The sequence below is a fragment of the Peromyscus eremicus genome, chromosome 18 (genome assembly GCF_949786415.1).
Source record: "Peromyscus eremicus chromosome 18, PerEre_H2_v1, whole genome shotgun sequence".
In the NCBI taxonomy this organism is placed as follows: Eukaryota; Metazoa; Chordata; class Mammalia; order Rodentia; family Cricetidae; genus Peromyscus; species Peromyscus eremicus.
Genome location: NC_081434.1, coordinates 25,487,450 through 25,501,403, shown reverse-complemented (window position 1 = coordinate 25,501,403; position 13,954 = coordinate 25,487,450). Strand labels below are relative to the sequence as shown.

The window sequence follows — 13,954 nt, the reverse complement described above, 5'->3', positions numbered from 1 at the left end:
GTGGTAGCACAAGCCCTTAATCCGATCACATGGCAGGCAGAGTCTCTTCATGTTCAAGGACACAGCCAAGCGTGATGACACACGCCTTTAATCCCAGTACCAACCATAGAGACCTGGACGTCTGTATAGACAGGCAGTGGCAAGGAAATGATGTGGCTGGGCTTAGAGCCAATGAGAAGGCAGAACAGGAAGGCAATAAAGGCACAGGTTAGACAGGGAAGCTACGGTGAGGTGGTGAGCTAAGGTTAGTCGGCGGCTTTTGCTCTGATCTCTATGGCTTGCACCTCTGTATTTGGCTCTGTGTTTCTTATTTAATAAGACTGTTTAGAAATTCATCTACACCTCACTCATGGACTTTAGACCCCTCTTTTCTGTTTCCTTGGTAATGTTTGAAATGAAAGTATCACAACTGCCTTTAGTATTTAAGTCACCATATAAAAGTTGGAGGTACCTGGGCTTTGTTGAGGTCCACTAAGGCAAATCTACTTCCTTCAGGTCAAAAGATACTATCTAAGTTTCAAGTGTGAACCTGGGTAGAGACCCAGCATTCTATGCTACCCAAAGTAGTCATACTATTATCTCCTTCTTTAAATAGTTAACCTGATTGGTCTATTAATCATCTTGCCAGGAACCTATCCAATTCCTGTCCAGGAAATCTGGCTCACCTGGAGACATGCTAGAGAAAAGGGAGGACTAATTATCCCCTTAAAGAGATGTCATGCTTTCCCTTGCCAACTGCTTACAGACCTTTATTCCTGTACCACTGCCGTGGCTCTGTAGCACTATGGTGGACAAACTTTTCATTTTCTATATTTCTTTTGTCTGGATATTGGTCAAATCTTGGACATGCTTTCCTTGATGCTCTGGGGTTTTTCATTCATTCTCTGATTTTTCATGTAGAACTCTTGCAAAAGCATGTCTTATTCCCATTGGGTTTTCTAGTTCCCCCCACCAAGCATCTGCCAGAACTTAAAGCTAGCTGGTTTTTTGTTTGTTTGTTTGTTTTGTGTGTGTGTTTTGTTTGTTTGTTTTGTTTTTCTCTTAGACTCTAATAAAACTCCCCTCAAGTTTTAAGTTAACTCTTAAGTTTTTTTATTAATGCAACTAAAAATGGACCCTGACTTCCATAATAACATGAGGTGACCTCAAAGGGCCCTCCAGATTCCCCAGGTAACTAATCCAGAGGAATCTGAATGCTTTCTCTCAGTCTCAGATACATCCTCGTATATAGGTTCTAGGCGGGTGCTCATTTAAGAGAAGACATAAAAAGGAATGAGGAAGCAGAATTGTCTTCTGGCAGTTCACATCCTTCAACTGCTGCTTTGGGGTCCTGTCCTACCCAAGTAGTTTCTATCTTCTGTCCTCATCATTAAAGTTGAGAAGATAAAACTGTGTGTCTCCCCCTCCCCTACTAGCAACCCATGGACCAACAGACCCTGCAGTATGGTGCATAGGCAGAACAGGAAAAATACTGCAGCTTCTAGATCAAGAGTCCAGGATACACAAGACCCCAAGTCACTTTTCTGGTTAAAGAAGTCAATCCTTTCTTCATGAATTGATCCTTTGTTCTTATTTTTTCCAAAGCCGTTTATTCTATTTACTTACTTTCCTGTTTGTATGTGGATTTCAAGATTTTAAAAAAATTCTATTTATGTTAAGAATTCTATTTATGTCACTGGAATTTTCATCCCTTTGAGAATTGTATCTAAACATTTATTGCCAAACTAAAGAAATTTACATTTTTCCAGTGCTGTGAATGTTAGAGTTTTGTGTTTTATATTTTGGTCTCTGATTCATCTTGAAGTAGTCTTTAAGTATATAGAGTTTCTGTTTAGTTTTAATTGTATCTGCCTGTATAGTTATTGTGGTCACATTCGTTGGAAAGATTTTTTTCCACTGAATTATCCTTTTTTATTTCTTTAAGATGCCATGTTTATATGGATCCAAGTTTATATGGATCTATCTCCGCATTCTATGGTGTTTAATTGATGTATTACTTTACATGTTTTTCAAAGCTACACTTCTGTGGTTAATTAACATAGCTTTAAGGTAAGTCTTGAAATAGGATGGTGTCAGAATGCTAAGTTAAGTGGTTTGGTATTATTTTATTAGTCTGAATCTTCTGTCTTTAAATATAAACTTTCTAATCCGTTTGCCCATTACCACTAAATAACTCACTGAGAGGCTTTGGAGGTTGCATTGAATTTGTAAATCAGGTTTGAAAAACTGACATCTTGGTAATGAGTCTTCAATTCCTTAAATATGATACACTTCACTTACTTATTTCTCATAATTTTCATCACAATTTTGTATTTTTTCTTCCTATATACCTTATATTTGGAATAACGTGTAGTTTTTAAATGCAAAGAAAATTGTATGGAGGTGTTTAGATTTCTTCACTCTATGTTATAGAGTATTGAGGAAAAGTTAGTAATAGTTGAAAATAGTGACCACGAGTTTTAGAGGAAAAATCAGTAAAAATGGTACAAAGAACTCAAGGGAGATGATATTGGTTTTAAAAAGAAATTTGCAGATGAAACATGACTTCCATGGCTAATAAAATGAATTACAAGGTATTCTAGGAGAATATTGGGCTCTCTATTAATGATAGTATAATGATATATCAAGAAGGTATATCATGAGAAAATTAGTACAACTGGAAGTATTAACTGTTGAATGTAGTGTATCCTTAAAGTGATTCACCACAATCTTCTGTACTATGTAACATATGCTAAAACATGTGTGTAATCAGACCATTTTACCTTTTCTCAAATCGCACTCTTATCTCTTTTTCCAGCTAAGGAAACAAAAGAGAAGAACCACAGTCGCCCATGTTTGCCAGTAAACAAAGTGAGTGCAATCTGGACATTCTGAATTTGAGAATACATTCTTAGTCTCCATGACAGCGTTTGCTCTATTGGTTGGTTCCGTGGACACTTGAAATGCTAATATATACAGACTCTAAGGATGGTGAAGAGGCAGTGGTAGAAGAGTTTGGTGAAGAAAACTTCACAATCTGTCAGGTTCTCACAAACCTTCCTCTGAGTAGTACTGAGCTTGGAGAAAAACAATCTCATCAAAAAAGACTTAGCATTCTGAAGACAACTTAGCTGAGCTCTGAATTCATCTGTTATGGGTATCAATGGATAGACTACAGTCCTGTAAGAGCATGTCTTCCTGGACCCAGTAAGGGAACTAATTTAGAAGGTCACAGACGACAGTGAAATGCAAAGTTATACCAGGTCCTAACTATGATTTTAAAGGAAAGTCAAGAGGAATTGTTAGATGCTTAGCTATTAGCTTAAATATACTTTCCCCATGAGAAAAAAATATTAATTACAAAATCCCTAAGTGACATTTAAAAATACACATATGCTATTCTAGCTTAAAAGGGGGGGGGAATTAAGATGAATTCTCATAAAATAAGTAAATCTGAAATAAAGCATTTGATTCTGATGACTTGTTCAATTTTATTAGCTATCAAAATCATTTGACAGGCAAAATATTCACTTAAAGATACACTGAGATAAGCATAAATAACAACTTTAATTAACAATTCTTTCAGATGGGCCTTTACAGGACAGTAACTTTCTTTTGTACTGAGAGATGAGTCAGTGGTTTTTGCAAAGCAGTGTATATTTCTTTCAATTAAAAATAAAGCAACCAAATGACAAAATGGTGCCATTGTTCTGCTTTGGGTTACTGATGTGTGCTCAACTTTGTTATCATTTCTTATAGATTTCCTATAAAATGCCAAATGTGATGACTGTTCAGACATCCCATAATATATTTTGCAAAATTACAGAACATTCAATGTGATATGATTATCATCTGTTCCAATTATACAGAACACAGGATCATGCTCAAGATCTACATTTATTTGAAAACATTTAGTTCAATTTACATGAGTGCAGAAAAATAACATCCAATACACCACAATAGTGGAAGAGATGAAATAATCAAGTTCTGTCACATTTACACACACATGTAATTATATATCTAGATAAGCATATGATTATATATCTAGATAAAAGGTGATCAATTACAATCTCGGGTCAAGAACCAGCTTCTCAGTAGTAGTAAGTTCCCCTCTTGAGTATGTAGGGCCTTCTAGGTTTATTCTCATACAGCTGCCTTTTCAGAATGTAAGGGATTTTTCTCTTTATCACTTCCTCCTTTTCATCTTTGCCATTGCCATTATCAAGAATATCTTCCTGGATTATCTAAAATAAAGAAAACACAAAGAGAAGTTACAAGCATGAAATATATTTCGGGTAATTCCCCACATCGTATTCTATTTATTTGAATCAAAATGTACCTGTAGGATCAGAGAAACTATTTTGTCCCATGACAGATGGTTATCAATGACTGAGATGGAATCAGATCACAATCATTCTGATTATTTATGCCCTTCCCCAGCTCACCAGCCCACCTCTTTTCAAAAATGTGTTTATATTTTTCAGCTGACAGGCTACACCAGAGACACCTACAAATTAGATTTGAGGCTTTGAATATATAATGGCAGTCCAAAATGATGTGAAATGTATCACAATAAATATAGTTTTGAATCTCACAATCCGTTGGAATAAGAAGATAACAGGATTTTAGGTTGGCTTAAGTCGATTACTGATATGACTTGAAAGTCATTCCAGTAACCAGTTTCCTAAACAAAGAAAGAATTGCCTGTTTCAAGTATCTTAGATGTTGTACCAATCAACAAACATGGAAACTCTGTTTAAATTGCTAAGATCTCTTCAGATTAGAGCTGTCTCCCAAACTTTGGTATCACAATAATGAATACTGATATTCCAGTTGTAATGTGCATGCATACCATCCTATCACCAAGTATTTTGTTTCATTCCACAGTTATTGAGTTTCAGAGAAGGCAAAGCAGCTCCTGTCAGGCAATCTAGGTTTTTAATCTTTACTTTCTTTAAAGTGTATAGCCTGTAATTACTTCTACTATACTCAGAATGATACTATCATTTTATTTTTAAATGACTCAACAGTTAAAACAACAAGAGTTTCAGGCTTATGTTCAGTTGACTTATATGCTAATTAGTTTATTGGGGGAGTCTTTCTTCTCTGGATAAATAAGGCATAATTGGCATTTCCCTCTGCTAAGATCTGAATTTTCAAGTTTTATTGAGCTAAATAGTGTTTTAAAGACTGTTCCATTTAGCTGGAATTAAAATTAAAGGATGAATAGTACAACAAGATAATTTGAACTAGCCTTTTTGGTTTTTCATCTGGAAAGCATAGTTATGTTTACCAGTTAGTATAAACACCAGGAGTTCTGCCTGCATTTCCTCCTTTCACGAGGTATTTCTGTGGCAGCCACTTACAGGCTTGTTATATTAACAGAGAGGGCACCCTCAGATCTGCAATGCTGGTGTAAGCCCACAATCTAAAACATTAAGCAAGCCTCTCAGGCCTTGATCTGAAAAATAATGTTTCTCCAATCAGAGAAGTGTAATAGCATCCATTTTTCTTTTTAGGAAGAATCGGTTGTCTTCCACATTTTTCTTCGTTTGGCTCAAATTTTTGTTACTTCTTCCCAAAGCTCTAATTCATTTTTTTTTCAAGTGTATGTCAAGACCATAAAAAATAACGTGTTGCTCTTTTGGTAAATGGTAGATTAACACCATTTTCAGTTTTTTTCTCCCTTTAAATATAGTCAACCACACATGGTAGTACACACATTGATACTGGCACTTTGGAGGCGGGGACGAGAGGATTGCTACAAGTTTGAGACCCTTCTGGACTACATAGGCCAGCCAGGGTTACACAGCTGTTAAGACCTTTTCTCAAAAAATGAATAAATAAATAATCTAAAGGTACATCTGCATTCTTAATGCCATTCCTTCAATGATGTCTTGCTTGCTTATTTTATCAGTAGGAAAGTAGATTTTTGAAGTTAAAGCTAATGTTTGGAGAACAGAATCCAATTTGGATATACCTAAGGGGTGGTACTTCACTTTCCTGAATTTAAGTTCTGAGTCTGAAGAGGACCACAGCTAACTCAACAACGTCTGTTTCAGAACACTTAATTGACAAAAGAGCTGCAATATGGATATGAAATGTTGATAATAAAAGTTATAAGCACTTATCTGCTAATATAGAATGAAAAGGCCTTTCCATATGTGTATGTATGTATGTGTGCACACATATATACATATTTATATATATATATATATAAAATATTTGAAAAATTAAGAAATATTTTACTTGCCCAATAATCAAATATAAACACTGAAAAAAATTCCTATGCACATGCTAGTCTGTGAGTGACAACTAGAAACCTTGGATTTTTTCTCTTTTCTTTGAAAATTTGCATTGTGTTTGTTTATAGATAATTATGCATATTTTTTTATTTTAGGAATAAAGGTTGCATTTACTTAAATTTCTTGATACATATCACTATTACCAATATAATGAAAAAATTATGTCAATGTTTCATCATTTACATGTGGTTTAAATGTGCTTCATACATACCATTACCCTTTTAAGACCGAAGAAAAAAGTTTGCTCATCTCCAAATATTTTCAGGACACTTTGAAGTTAAGAAAGGTGTTGACTTCAAAATAGGATTCATTACTTTCTAGTATTTGTAAGTCTCCCTACTATGCTTTTATGAGGGTAAAGAACTGAATACAAATGAGATCCCACTACTACAATGACTCTCATGCCCATCTAAATTTCTGTTATACCTCCCAGTGTTGAAAAGCCCTGCTGTGGCAAATTTTCTGGAGCTGGAATATGGTCAGCATTGCTTCCAAGCTAAAGCCATCTAGAACAAGGGGAAGTTTCCTTTTTCCAACGAGATCATCTTCGTGCGTTTCTCCTGCTTCCTCTGCTGGGCTGTTCAGGTTATTTATAAAGCTGCACACATTTAGCAAGGTCATTTTCCAAGAGGGAGGACTTGCTTTACTGATCTGAAATATTGAAAAAAAAAAAAGATATTACAATTAAAGTCTGTTAGTGGAGTATGAAATATGCATTGGTTGTGTTAAAAACCATTATATTTTAAGTTCTACTTGCAATAAAACTTGAGTGTGTGAATCTCTTTTTTATTACACTCTTAACTCACAGATATTAAAATCTGAGTATGAGGATATTCACTCTATTTTCAAAAAGCTTGTAATACTTTCTACTACCTGCCTTGAACAAGGTTATCCAGCCATTGCATGCAATGTTCTGAGTTAGTAGGATATTTTAGAAGAAATATTCTTCATTTAATTTCACTAATACCTCGTACCTTACCAGTTCATATGTTATTTCAATTTTACATTTAGAAAGTTCTTTAGAGAGTTTCTATCTCAGTGTTTTCCTAAAATTAGTTCATTGGAACACTGCTTCTGCCCTCAACCATTTTAAAATTATACTTTAAATTAAAATAGAATTACATCACTCCCTGCCCTTTCCTCCCTCCATCTTCTCTCAGATACCCTCCCTTGAATCCTTCCCATGTCTCCCCCTACTCTTAAGTTTATGGCCTCTTTTTCTTTGTATATCATTTTTTGTAAACATACATGTATATTTGTGTATGCATATGCACAAAAACATATAAATACAACCTGCTTAGTCTGTTTTTTTTTTTTAATCTCAGTGGTGATGCTTATAGTGAAAACTATATACACACCTCCACTATTTTAAATGGACATTCTACTGTCATTAGCATTCAAGGAAATGGAAAAGTTTTTAAAATAGATATCCTGAAATCTTATATGTGAATGTGTATGTAGATTAGTGGAAAATAGACTAGACTAGACTAGAATGAAATGGAATAGACATGTATTTGATAATATATTTGGAAAAAGTTTTCTGTCTAAATAACAAATTCTAACTATAGTCCTTTCATGTGTGTTTCATTATTAAATGTGACCAAAAAGCTATCGTTAACCCTCAGTACCCATGATTCACTGAACTGAGATCAACTTAGCAGGTGGTGAATCTGGGGATGTCAGCAAAGTGCAAGTAACTGAAGTCATCAGGTGTCATCTAGCTCTAAAATTTACATCTGACTAAAAATGTGAGAGCTTGCAACAGATCTTGGATTCCAGTTGCCTATTCATAAACATGCATTGAACTCCTACCATATATAAGGATTTGAGTTTGATTACAAACAATAATATAGTTAGCTTCCAATAAAAACATGCTTTATTGGAACTATTTTTTATTAAAGTACACTTCAATTCCAGTGATGATTATAATGTGTGTGTGTGTGTGTGTGTGTGTGTGTGTGTGTGTGTGTGTGTGTATTGAGAACAACAAACAAATACTCCTGGGTCTGGCATTTTAATTTAGCCATTTGAATTCACTTGAGCTCCTGTTACCTAGATAGTTTTAATAATTGCTTTTCAAATGTCTAAACAACTTTATCCTAAAATAGAAATTGTTCACATACTTGATTTAAAAAGTGGGAAGAGGAAGGCTCATGATCTCTGGAGCTTGTAATAATGGCATTGCGAGAAAAGAATCAAATATTCTTCTCATTAAAGTTTTAAATGCAGTCATTTGGTTAAGGTGATCATACATCGAGAGTTCTCATTTACATACAAAGATGATTGAGTGACAGAAATGAATGATAAAGTGATGTCATAGCAAAACATAAGCTGTGCTTTTTATTTTTATCCTAGCAGCAAAATTTTTTATGTCTGGATACCTTTCTCATCAAAGATTGTATCTTATTTATCTCAGCTGACATGAAGCAATGTAATATAAATACTTCATCTTGAACTACTTTAGACCGATTGAATTTACACCATTGCACCGTGTTTTCTTCAGTGGAAAAGACGACACTGTTCCAGATATTGAATTTCTTTTTTTGCATTTGCTTGGTCAGAGAGAGTAACCCAAACTCTCACATGTTCTCAGAACACACATCTTCAATAGTGGTAAGGTAATATTATCATGTGCTCTCAATCACAAACTTGCAAAATACATATCTGTCTTTCCTGCTCACTGTCAAACACAATAAAATTGCCTTTGCATACTAGAGATTTTTGAACCTAGAATATGCTCATTCAACTAAGGAAGAGCTCTGTATTGAAGAACTAATTAGAATATTGTTTCAGAATTTAGGTCAGTGTCTTAATTAATTTCCAACCTTGCTACTACAGCTTTTAACTCTGAATGTATAAAGGAATGAATTAATCTTAAACAATTCCCTATCTTTTCATTGGAAACCTGTATTCTAACCATCAATTTTGATACACAATGATTCACTAACTCTGAATCAATTAATTTCATAGGGTAGAGTGGTAATGTGATATATTACCAGTTTTGTTCCCAGGCTAAGGTTGGTAACTAGAAAAGGTGTGCTCAAGCTTTCAAAATTTTGCTCATAATACGGAACTTCACTGAGTTCATGCAATAAAAATTAAATATCTATAGCTAACAATTTTGAGGTAACGAGAAAGTAAACTCTGTCAAAGGTAGTAGAGTTTATAATAACCCATCAGAGAGTCATAAATGTCTAGGTTCTACACTCCAATCATTGCACTTAAAAAGATTTGAAAAGCCAAGACCAGTCTTGCTGACTAACTCAGTAGCATAGTAGACCAGACGTGGTGGTTTCAGGACTGGATCTCAAGGTTAATGTTTGCATGTCCATAGCTTTCTTCTATGCCATATTTCCTCCCTATATTACCTTGGTACCATGTTTTGGGAAACACTTTTTTTCCACAACTAACAAAAACATGTTTAAAAAAAAACCTTTAATTAGATTTCACTTGTTTATTTAACTGGAAGCCCATATACCTTTCATCCTGCCAGTCTAGTAATCATGGAAACAATTTAAGTATGTTTCTCTGTCTCTATAACATTCTCTGTGGCTGCTTAATTAAAATTGAAGCATACAAACTGACAGTCCTATAGATATTTTCTCTTTTATATCAACACTTTTGACTCCTCAGAACATTAGTTCTTAACCTGTGGATCACAAACCCTTTGGCAAACTTCTAGCTCCAAATGTATTTACCTTGCAATTCATAACAGTAGCAAAACTAGAGTTATCAAGTAGCAATGAAAATAATAGTATGGTTTGGGTCGCCACAGCAAGAGAAACTGTACTAAAAGGTTGCAGCATTAGGAAGGCTGAAAGGAAAATAATAAAATCTTTCAAATAGGAAATGTCTCCCAAAGACTTTTCCAGCTTTGTGATAGGTAATTATACCTATATTGACTAAGATAAGAAAATAATGTCATGTTTAGAGTGGAAATTCACATGTCCTTCAAGCCTGGATTAAAAAAAAGGAAAGAGTTACCTTTGATGCATGTATGTTTGTTAGTAAGTCTGCCTCTAATGCTCTCATGTCCTCTTCTGAGTCTGAATAAAATCAAAACCACACATTTACTATGGAATCACACATCCTGTAATTATATTGCAACCAAAGTATTTCAAATTAATTTAAAGAATCAGTCTTTGAAGCTTATTGTCTTCTGCACATAATTCCTTCAAAGCAGTATTCAGAGAGAAACACACCACAGCATAATTTTCTGCTAACAGCTACAGTAGTAGAATCGCTTCTAAAAAAATGAGCACATGATAATGTGCTAAGCAAAGTATTCGTGATTTAGAATTTTCATCTCTGAGTCTCAGTAAAACATTTAATTATGTTGTATAATATAGAGCTCAGCAAATATGCTGCAGTAGGTCTCATTCTTACCATCAGTATTTCAAACATATAGGAAATAAGTGTGGAATAAAGAACAAAATAAAATACAAATACAAGTGTCATTTTTTTCTTCTTTTTTTTATTTCCTGGCAAAGCCATAGGGAATTACTCACTGGTAATTTTAGAATAAAAATGATACTGAGATTCGCTTCACTACAAATGTCATTTCATAAAACAGTCTTTGGAAGAATCAGTTTCTGTTTCAAGTAAGAGCTTTGAATTGTGTGCTTTCAATTTTCTCATAAGCAAGTAAGGGAACGGCTGAAGCAAAGGCAGAGCTCTCCATCAACACATGGTGAGTAGTATTGAAAACAGACCCTAATTCATTTCGGAGCACATTTGCCATGATTCCATTTATGAGCGTTGTATAGAGAAGCAGAATTTAGAAATACTAAACAGTTGTAGAACATTTTAATATCCATTAGCCTCTTATGATAAAAACAAGGCAGAGCTTAAAATTTCCCTAGCTTCCACTCCGTAGTGTTTAAAACACAGGGTCCCACCTGATGCAACCCACTGATAAAATGCATGTAGTAACTAAGTTATTCCTGAGACCCTTTTGCTCAGCTTATTACAAATACATGTTTGTTTGTTTTTCAAAATGAATAATGCAATTAATTGTATTAATCACTGATGAAATTGTGCATTTGTCACAGAAAATGATTTGAATTCATATAGTTTTTAATCAATAACCTATTTTAATCTCTAATTGCATTCAAATCTCTGATTATGACTATTTTCAGGAACTATTTAATAAAATCATGGTTACAGAAAACTATATAGTTCTCGTAAAATATTTACAGGGTCTTATGTTAATAAAATAATTAAATCATTCTCAACAAATCACATTCCAGGCTGATAGAGTTATCTTCATACTTGTCAATCCTAGCAGGGGTTTGAACTAGCAGTCCCGGGTCCCAGTTGTTAACTCTAATATCTACAAGTATAAGTTAAGTGATTTTACTTCATTGATCCCATAAGATTTTCCACTGTGAATGTGTTTGTTCAATTGTTTTCAATTATTAATTAAAACACACTGCAATCATCAAAATATTTCACATTACTCTTTTAAATGTATCTTATTTTCAAGGAGACTTGATACATATCTGATAATAATACATTCCTCTCCCTTTACTGTTATGTATAAAACACTTTAGAGCTAAATGTTATTATAAATATAAGTATACCAATTTTATGACTATAGTTTGTGCCTTCTTAAATTACATTCAAAAAAGCAACAGCAATATTTAGCATCACGACTCTGCTACAATGAAAGACTGTAAAATGTACTTTCAGAAAGGACTTGGGGCATTTTTTGTTGCGTTAGAAATAATATTCTGTAAAAATAATGCTCACTCATTTACTTATTGATATTTATTTCCCATGTTCTAACACACAAATAGAGTCAAAAATAATTTGAGGAAAATCACAAAGGTAAGTGAATGAGAGAAGTCACCTAAGAGAATGAGAAAAGATGAGGATGAAAGATTGTGAATGGGATGTTTTATGTCTGCATGCTGACAATCACTGCTATTCTCCTCAGTCATGACCAGCCCAATTCAAGTTTTCGTCTTTGTTTTAGGACTCTTATTTATTTTCTCTTTAGTGGTGATATTCCAAAGGAGAATGAATACGTTGTATTTCCTTGTAACCACACTTAATGCTTTACAGATTCTTGAAAGGAAAACAAACATTTCAGTTGTTATAACCAGAACAGGAGAGAAACATGATATTCACAGTTTCTGTCACTAAAAGGCAGTTAGAAAGACAGAGAGAGAGAGAGAGAGAGAGAGAGAGAGAGAGAGAGAGAGAGAGAGAGAGAGAGAGAGAGAGACTCCTCCTGGATTCATTAACCTGAGTAGCATCAGACTGCGAGAGAAATCACTTCAGGGAGTTGTGAGATGTAGTTGAGCTTACCTGAGCACAGGCTCCAGGAGCTGAAAGCCAGAAGCATCAGGCACACCAGCTGGATGTTCATTCCTGCCATCATCTTTCAGCCTTCTGACAAGCAGGTGCAGACAGTCAGAAAGACACTGAAGGAGCTCTGTGGGTGCTCTCTCTTGCCTTCAGCTGGCTTTGAAAGTGAGTGAACTATGAAAGATGCTCTGGCCATTCCCCATATATATATATGAGCAGGAGGATGATGTCATGTGTGTACAGGATGTGCCCTGCCTTCATTTTCCTCCCTCCCCTCCCCTCCCCACTCCCTCCTCCTTCCCCTTTGTCCCTCATCTCATCTCATCCCCCACCCATGAACCTTGATTGAAAGTGACGATCTTCCCTAATTGCAGCTGTTGCTCAGATTTTTCTGACTCACGGAAAGAGTTGTTCAGAAGCACTGCCATATACAGCGTACTAAGCTCTCCTGGTGCCATTCTTTCCTCATTTTTCTCTCATGCCCCCGCTCCACGAAGTTTGTCATTTTGATTTCTGGAAATGTGATTTTTTTTTTATTCCTAATATTTAAGCAAAAGCTCTAGGGCAAAGCCACTGATTCTTTATGCTTGGGAGACTTAAATACAACTTAATATAAACTTCAGAGAACATGTTTTGTGGTTTTTAAAACTCATACAGAATTTACATAGCACATGCTAAACTAGAAATGGAAATAGGCAAAAATTGAATGTAATAATAAGATAACAAAACAACTCAAACAAAGTAAAACAATCAGTTAAAAAAAAGAAGAATATGAGATCCAATGAATAGTATTATTCCCACTGAGTTGAGTGTTTATTATATGTAATTGAGGAAAGACTAAATTACATATGTTGGCCTTTAATGGATGCTTAAAAATGTTTAGACAATAAAGACATAAGTAGGTCATATGTTAGAAGGTAAACTATGAATTGATGTATTAATAATGCCCCCCATTCATAATTTTTCTTACTTACTACATTGTTTAGATCTTTCTTGATACCGATGCGGTATCTCCTTCTCTCCTTTGTTTTCATAATCCCACGCTCACTGTTTTTCTGCATTCTATCAACTGGCCCCTCTCCGTTTAATCCTCTTTTTATATTGTAAAAGTGAGATTCTCCTTTCAGAAGGAAAAAATATTCAATATAGCCATTATCTGCCAGAGTCACATTTCTAAGAATCTTCAGGTAATTTGCAAGTTACAATGCTATTCATTCCTCCTCTTGGTTCTTGGAAGGAAATTGCTCAAATACCTTTTGGGGGAGTAGCTTTATTCTGCATTCATTACTTGATAACACGAGACATGTTCTGAACTGGTGTGAAGGATAGGAATATTTGAAAGCAAAGATTTCTGAAAT

General features: G+C 34.6%; 1 protein-coding gene across 1 annotated transcript; it reads right to left on the bottom strand.

Moving 5' to 3' along the window:
- Positions 1–4,070: 4,070 nt before the first annotated feature.
- On the bottom strand, positions 4,071–12,669 carry Nts (neurotensin). The gene is made up of 4 exons (XM_059245126.1): positions 12,597–12,669; positions 10,269–10,330; positions 6,711–6,935; positions 4,071–4,223 (listed from the first exon to the last, which is right to left on the bottom strand). The coding sequence occupies exons 1-4, from the start codon at positions 12,667–12,669 to the stop codon at positions 4,071–4,073; spliced, it is 513 nt and encodes a 170-aa protein (XP_059101109.1).
- Between the last annotated feature and the right edge of the window lie 1,285 nt (positions 12,670–13,954).